The sequence below is a fragment of the Acipenser ruthenus genome, chromosome 41 (genome assembly GCF_902713425.1).
Source record: "Acipenser ruthenus chromosome 41, fAciRut3.2 maternal haplotype, whole genome shotgun sequence".
NCBI classification, from domain to species: domain Eukaryota; kingdom Metazoa; phylum Chordata; class Actinopteri; order Acipenseriformes; family Acipenseridae; genus Acipenser; species Acipenser ruthenus.
The window spans coordinates 2,154,012-2,162,283 of NC_081229.1; the positions used below are offsets into that span (position 1 = coordinate 2,154,012).

General features: G+C 44.2%; 1 protein-coding gene across 1 annotated transcript in view; it reads left to right on the forward strand.

Moving 5' to 3' along the window:
• Positions 1-2,523: 2,523 nt before the first annotated feature.
• Positions 2,524-8,272, forward strand: part of LOC131709105 (RNA-binding protein 42-like) — an 8,675-nt gene continuing 2,926 nt past the window's right edge. The window contains exons 1-7 of the mRNA XM_059011010.1: positions 2,524-2,720; positions 4,285-4,352; positions 4,718-4,901; positions 5,288-5,357; positions 5,987-6,052; positions 6,733-6,968; positions 7,358-7,516. Coding sequence (XP_058866993.1) covers positions 4,297-4,352; positions 4,718-4,901; positions 5,288-5,357; positions 5,987-6,052; positions 6,733-6,968; positions 7,358-7,516 — 771 coding nt within the window. The 5' untranslated portion in view covers positions 2,524-2,720; positions 4,285-4,296. The remainder of the gene's footprint in view (positions 2,721-4,284; positions 4,353-4,717; positions 4,902-5,287; positions 5,358-5,986; positions 6,053-6,732; positions 6,969-7,357; positions 7,517-8,272) is intronic.

Genomic DNA, 8,272 nt, shown 5'->3' on the forward strand with positions numbered 1-8,272 from the left:
ATGTTGTTGAATGACAAATCGCGAGGGGCTGGAAGAGGCTGGGTGGTCCAGTGGTTAAAGAAAAGGGGCTTGTAACCAGAAGGTCCCCGGTTCAAATCCCCCTCAGCCACTGACTCATTGTGTGACCCTGAGCAAGTCACTTAACCTCCTTGCGCTCCGTCTTTTGGGTGAGACGTAGTTGTAAGTGACTCTGCAGCTGATGCATAGTTCACACACCCTAGTCTCTGTAAGTCGTCTTGGATAAAGGCGTCTGCTAAATAAACGAATAATAATAATAACCAACTCCCCAGTAATGTTGTTGAAGCTGACACCCTGGGATCCTTCAAGAATCTGCTTGATGAGATTCTGGGATCAATAAGCTACAAACGAGCAAAATGGGCCGAATGGCCTCCTCTCGTTTGTAAACTTTCTTATGTTCTTAAGATCTATCGTCACAACAACTAAGCAAACAGAAAAACAATAGCCAGGGCCTGCGACAGCACCCAGACAAAAAACACGCGCAGTGCCGTGAAGCTTTTCAGATCTCCCTCCTTTTTTCCTGTTTGCCTCCTGTTCCTTAGTCCCGCCTCTTCTCATTCCCGATTGGCTTCCGTCATCCACAGGGCTTTGTAAAGCCGAAAGCTATTGGCTGACCTCGACATTCATTATATTAATTTGCTTTCAAACAATCAAGACTTTCATTTGAGAAGCGTTTTTGTCGAACCTCACTATCATAACGCCTAATCCTACGATTTTAAACCATCAAAAATGAAACCTTGTGAGCCCCTGGAACCTCCAAATAAAAAGAAACTCAAATCTGGATGTCAAAAACGGAAGGAAAAGACTACAAAATAAAGAAATAAAGAAATAAAAACTGCAGTAAGTACACTGTCAAATTTTCTAAGTAAATTTAAAAATATATATTTTTTTGTAAAGTGTGTGGGGGGAGTCCCAACGAGTAATAAGTGGAACGAAAAACTAAACAGGTATTTTTTTACCAGCTCAAAAAGAGAATAGAAACTATCGGTGGCGCAACTGAAAAATCATTGGTAAAAAAAAAAAACAACAACAACTTGTTTTTGCTGTCCTGGTTGACATCTTTGCAAAAATGAAGCCTGTACGATAGGCACTCTGTTTTTATTATTCTGGAGAGGGGGCCCCTAAATGCATTTTTTTTTACCCCCGCTGTTTGTGATACTTTTCCGCCTGGCTCTGAGCGTGAGCGGCTTTGAGGCGTTAGCTGACGAGCAGACAGCAAAACTGGAGGCTGTGGAAAATATGTGATGCAAAACATGTGATACGTGCTGTTCAGTTACATGAACTGATTCTGTTGCTTGATATGCATTTAATACATCTTGCAAAACATTAAAACATACCCTCCTTAAACTTTAAGAAAAAAAAAATGAACTATTAAAAAAATAAAATAAAAGGCACTGTGTATTTGTGCTCTGATACCATACAGTTCCCTTAAAGCCTCAAAGCTTATTTCAGTAACTTCAAGGTCCTGATATTTGCATCGAATAGAATAAATCATCAGAGTTTCTGCTATTGTCCTCAAGGCGGGCGTGGAAGCTCTGACAGAAGGCTCCTGAACAGACTGGGAGGCTCAACTAGGCACTGCATATCACTCAGCTATGCCCATAGTATTCTGTATGTTATGAAAAAGATACACATTCGGTCTGATTCGTTTAGAGTCTGAGACACACGTGTATGGATGTATGTATGTATGTGTGTGTGTGTGTGTGTGTACACACACACACACACACACACACACAGTGTTACTGGAAACTTTTTCAGAATATTTTAAAGAAAAATCACCTTAAAGAAAATGCCTCTTAGCCGCTTACAATGGTGTGTTTTTTACTAGCAATGCTGACTTCATACCATCTCATGGGAGTTTATAAGAAGTTTCTGGCAAAACTGGGGCATTTTTGAAAAACTCGAAAGAGGAACCATCTTTTCCAGGGGAGTTACCATTTGCTAGCGCATTTATAATTATTATTATTTTTCTAGTATGCCTATTGGTCTCTCTCAATAGAATGCTTTACGTCTATTTTATTTAGCACCATTTTAATATATCAATCTTTCGAATCGTCTTCCTTTGTGTATGTACACACACACACACACACACACACACACACACACACACACACACACAGACACACACAGACACACACACATTCCCACCTGCTTTCTCTACGCGCACCGTACGGAATGTAAGCAATGTACACAGTTTAAACACATGTACTAAAAGAAAGAAGCTTTTTCACCAAATCCGTAACCCCGCCCGACTACTCTCGAAAACGCTCCACTGTTTCGACATTATTACCAATATGCCCACATTCATCATCATTATGAAGTTTCTATTACTTGGCGACTATATACAGGGACTTTTGTCATGTATGTAACCGCTGTTTGAGAATATAACTAAGCGCATTCTCCCAATCTCGCAGAGTATTTATCAGTATTCCTTCATTTCCCTATACGAACATTTGAACTGAAAACACAGAATCAGCCATCAGCGCGCAATCATAAAACACAAGCTCCCAGAGCACCACGTTACCGGAAACAGAAACAAACCTCTTTCCGTCTAACGCGTTGATGACGGTTTCAGAGCGCGTCCGGTGTTTAGTGGACGCTGCTTGTTTTGTGGAAGGTGCGAGTCTGAAGATTTAACGAGATTAAACAAACAAAACCGGGTTCTTTCAGCAGATCGGGGTCACACAGGAGGCGTCTGCCGGGTGAGGAAGTTAATGAGTCGTTTACGTTTTTTGTTATGATGGAATCTACATATATATTCTCGTTTAGCACGTAAATTAAAGAGCTCCCACACTGCAAATTTAGCAGGAAAGTATAGCGTATACAGTTTCCACACAGATACCATTTGCAGCAAACACAATTTGAATAAGTTCTCGTAAGAATATAGTTAAAGAGAAAATTCAAATACGACAAAATTACCATCAAATTCTAAAGTAGCCATTCCTCAAATTAGGCAGTGGCACTGAATGTGTTAATGATTAATTAATACTACTGTATATCACAATGCGGGGGTACATTATCATGTGTTTTCTGTGGCTGGCATATTGACAGTATTACTGACCGCAGTTTTCACTACTAAAAGAGATCTTGCTTTTACATTTAGCTTATTTTTTTATTGTTTATTAACGAATAATGAACTATGACAAAGTCATTGTATTTATCTTGCTCTTACTGTATTACTTGTACTGTAACACTTGAAATGTATTTGCTTACGATTGTAAGTCGGCCTGGATAAGGGCGTCTGCTAAGAAATAAATAAATAAATAATAATAATAATAATAATAATAATAATAATAATAATAATGACCCTATTTGTGGATATGTTAGTAATTTAACAAACGCTTTTATCCAAAGAGACTAACGTCCTCGGCTTTGACCAGATCTCGAAGTCTGTTTTTTAGTTCTGTGTGAATCGTGCTAAAAAAGAAGCTACATATCGATAAATATGAGCATACAGATATCATGAAAGTGGAGAGACTTGGTCGTGAATTATGAATCTCATCTGCTCCAGTCACTTCCACTAGAACCTCGGTTTTGCGTGTCAGCCGAAATTAACTGAAGAGCGAAAGTATATATTTTGAAATATATATATACCAAAATAGGCCTAAATATTTGCACCGTAATTGAGTAACCTTATATAAAAACAGCACTTCTAATTAAAACAAAACGTGTTACATTTCTAGCCACATATTTAGAAACTAGTCTAAACCGATAACTTTCAGTGCTTTTGTTTGTAGAGATAAATTTAAAAATGTAGTCTACTAAATCTACCTTTAAACGGGACATTTTAGTTTAAATGTTTAGTAAAATGCTGTGCTGTTTTAGATTTTTATTTTCGTTCATCGTTTAAACCTTTTCAGCTTTAAGAATATAAATGAAATGCCGTTCAGACCAGAGAATTAATATCTTGCGCAGGTTTATTAGTATCGCGATGTAAAGAGAAGTTGTCAACATTATCAGAATCGCCAGCAAAGCATCAGATATGTAAGTAACAAGTTGAAAACTGAAATTTAAAAAACACTCACCGAACAGAGCTGCATTCAAAATAACTTCCACGGGGGCTCAGGTGATGTGACTGTGAGGAGGAATGCGTTCTGAGCTTCATAGTCAAACAGTGTGTAGATACAGAATAAAAAAAAAACCACTATCTGAGTCATGAAGCTTGGGGAAACCACCTAGGAGCTCCATGCTTTTAACACCCCAGATTTGCATTGCAATAACATCCCATTACATTCGCTATTCAAGCATCGTTGTTTACTCTTACAGACTACAGCAAAGATGGCGGTCAAGACAGGAGAGGACCGTTTGAAGGAGATGGAGGCTGAGATGGCTCTGTGAGTATTCCAGTTTCATTTACTGAGACCCACCTTTGTCAATACAACTACAGTCACCCCAAGGGCCAGCGCATAACGGGAGTCTACAGTGACAAGCCCGTGATGATAATATCACATCGCAGGGGATGGAAATAAGACTCCCGTTGCATAGCAGTCTGATCCGTTCCTGGTTTAACTGCGAGTTTAATCAGACACACTTGATTTTGTTAGCTATACACTGTGGGCTAATCAAGCTGGTATTGAAACCTGGAATGGGTGACACTGCTGTGCAATAGGAGGATTACTTCCATCCCTGCTTTGGGGAAGCTGTCTGGTACATTCCTGATCCTAGAGCCTTACCCTGCAGCGCCTCTCTCTCCCCCCAGGTTTGAGCAGGAGGTGCTGGGCGCGCCAGTCTCGGGGCCCCCAGTCACAGACGAGGTGGAGGTGGAGGAGGAGGAGGAGGAAGAGGAAGAGGAAGAGGAGGAGACAGAGACAGGGCCCGTAGCCGTCGCCATGCCAACGGAACCCGTGATCCGGGCCATTATAGGAACCAACACCTATAGACAGGTGAGAGCGAGTGGCTGAGTGAGTCAGTCTCAGCAGCTGAGTGAGTCAGTCTCAGCAGCTGATGGAAACTGGCTGTTCTTTGTGAGGGAAAAACCTGTGCTTTCAGAATGCAAACTAGACTCTTAATAATTGAAATTTGAAAACCGTTTGTGTTTTGAACTCTATGGAGTTTGAGAAGTTGCCCAGCCGTCACTTTGCAAAAGCATGCATTGTAAATTAGATAGCTGGCTAGGAAAGGTAACGTGATACAGTGACTGAAGGAGAGGTCGTTTTGTGTTTGGGAGGAGGCAGCGGAGTTGTTTACGAAGAGGCCGGCCTCGTCTGTGAAGCAGGGAGCTTTCCTGCGTGTTCTGACCCAGTGTCCTCTCTCGCTCTCTCCCCTGCAGGTCCAGCAGAGCCTGGAAGCCAGAGCCGCTGCGTTCGTGGTGCCGCCCCCCGGCGCTTTCGTAGGGCCAGGTGGGTCTACGAAAAAATCTATCAAGTTGATAAATCAGAGGTGTACAAAATACCTTTTCCATGAGTTCTGGATTTTGAGACAAACAAACAGTTCATTTAATTGACTTCGCTTTGTATGCAGCCCGGTACTTTTCTGGTGACATTTTGTCTTGCCTGCATTAGAACTTAAAAATGTTTTTGAGCACGGCCCAGACATGGGAGGGGGGGAAAGAAATTGTAGTTACTGCATTTCAAGAATTATTCTCCTCCAACCCATCCATGTCAGTGGTGGCTGGGATATAGCGTAGAGGGCTGTACAATTGCACACTTTTTTATAACCTTCTCTTGAGAATCGCTCATGTAATAAAACTTGGTACGGGCATTCCTCGTTAACGTGTCACTTGCTTTTCAGCACCTTCGGGTGAGGCGTAAAACAAACGAGCTCCTATTGGAAGCGACTCTGCAGCAGCAGCAGTTGTTGATGAAGCAGAGTTCACCCCCCTAGACTCTGGAAGTCGCTTTGGATAAAAGTGCTAAACGACTCATTCATAATAATAATAGCAGAGGGTGGTGCAGTCGGCCCCTCTTGTGTTAAATGTTAACCCTGTTTTGTTCAGTGCTTGAACCCTGACTGTGTCCTTGTCTCCCAGCTGTCCCTCCCCAGCTTCCTTCCGTCATGAGGCCAGCGTTCGTGCCGCACATCCTCCAGAGACCAGGTACTGCTTCCTGTTCAGCCGTGTTCCTCCGTCCGACTGAAAAACTTTGCTTATGAAATCAGAGGACGTCTTTGTCAGCGTGTTGTCTGTGTGTGAATAATCAGGGATGGAAATAAGACTCCTATTGCACAGCAGTTTCACCCGTTCCAGGTTTTAAAATGAGCCTGATTAGCGCCAGCGTCTAGGTAACAAGTGTCTTACTAAACTCTTAGTAATACCAGGACTGGATCAAACTGCTGTGCAACGGGAGCCTTATTGCCATCCCTGGTGAAGAGTTAGACAGACAAAGCTATAGCCAAAAAGTTCACCTAGAATTTTAGGATTGGGGGAAGAAAACAATGTGAACATAATTTATATTTTTTTATTGAAATGTCATGTAATCAAAGAAACTACGAAACAGAAGGGTCTACTGGAAGCCTATCTATCCTATAGAAGTCTAATTTGATTAGTTATACTAATTACATATTTTGCCTAAAATGTCAAATAGACAACTCTGTATAGTGCATGTGAGTCTCTTTTTTAGTGTTTTTCTGTAAGTAAAAAAAAAAAAAAGCAGATGTCAGATCTAGTTTTCCGACATTCACTTCAGCAGAGAGAAGCGCAGCTGCAGGGAGAACCAGCCTCCTGCAGATCTGCATAGTTATCAGACCCGTCTCGTTACCCTCCCGCTCTCTCTGCAGGCGGGCACAGAATGCCGATGATGCGTGGCCCCCCCCCTCAGTCCATGGTGGCCCCCCCCATGCCCAGACCCCCTCCGCCTCCCCCCATGATGATGAGACCCCCCATGCCTGGACCGCCACAGCATCACATGGGGCATATGGGCAACATGGGGAATATGGGCAACATGGGGAATATGGGCAACATGGGGAATATGGGGAATATGGGCAACATGGGGAATATGGGACCAATGTCGCCGGTAAGTACTTTGAACACTGCTGACCAGGGTTGGGCTCATTTCCTGTTCTTTTAATTCCCATCTCTCTTTAAAATCAGTTCCAGAACGTCATCACTGATCAGAACTGCAGAGCGTTCTTGTCTTCAAATGACTTGAATAAACAGTCACTGTTTTTGTTCATAGATTTATTTTTTTTTTAAAAATCGGCTTCAAAAACGAAAACCCTCGACCAATCGCTGGCAATTCTTAAAACGTCTCTTTTAAAATATTCCGATTCCCTCGAAAGAAGTCCGGGACCGATCCCTCCGAAACAGCATTGTCTAGGTAAACTGTCTTGGCCAAGTTATAACGAGGTTTACCCCCCCCAAAAAGCTCCACCTGCTGACTAATGACCCCCCCTCTCTCCCCAGGGGGGTGGTATGAGTCACATGGTTCCTGTGTCCAGGCCGGTGATGCAGGCTCCTCCTAAGATGAGCCCCACTGTGATCCAGGCGGCCCCCACCGTCTACTCCGCAGCGCCCGTCAGCAGGAAGCAGGAAGCCCGCAATGCAGCCCGCCAGGCCCGCGTGGTAAGAAGCAGCTCTCCGTGTCTCTCTCTCTCCGTGTCTCTCTCTCTCCGTGTCTCTCTCTCTGCAGTGACAGCCCGGCAGCACTGCTGGCCGCACCCGGGCTCGCTCGCACTGGGACTGGTGAGATGCGTTTGGAATTCAATGTACTTGTGGTTGGAGTTGATGCAGAGTCACTTCCAGTAGGACCTTGTTTGTTTGACGTCTCATCTGAAGGATGGTTCTCGCCCCTGTGTGTGTGTCTCTCACCCCTGTGTGTGTGTCTCTCACCCCTGTGTGTGTGGCTCTGAGCCCTGTGTGTGTGTCTCTCACCCCTGTGTGTGTGTCTCTCACCCCTGTGTGTGTGTCTCTGAGCCCTGTGTGTGTGTCTCTGAGCCCTGTGTGTGTGGCTCTGAGCTCTGTGTGTGTGGCTCTGAGCCCTGTGTGTGGCTCTGACCCCTGTGTGTGTGGCTCTGACCCCTGTGTGTGTGGCTCTGACCCCTGTGTGTGTGGCTCTCACCCCTGTGTGTGTGGCTCTCACCCCTGTGTGTGTGGCTCTCACCCCTGTGTGTGGCTCTGAGCCCTGTGTGTGTGGCTCTGACCCCTGTGTGTGTGGCTCTGACCCCTGTGTGTGTGGCTCTGACCCCTGTGTGTGTGGCTCTGACCCCTGTGTGTGTGGCTCTGACCCCTGTGTGTGTGGCTCTCACCCCTGTGTGTGGCTCTCACCCCTGTGTGTGTGTCTCTGAGCCCTGTGTGTGTGGCTCTGAGCCCTGTGTGTGT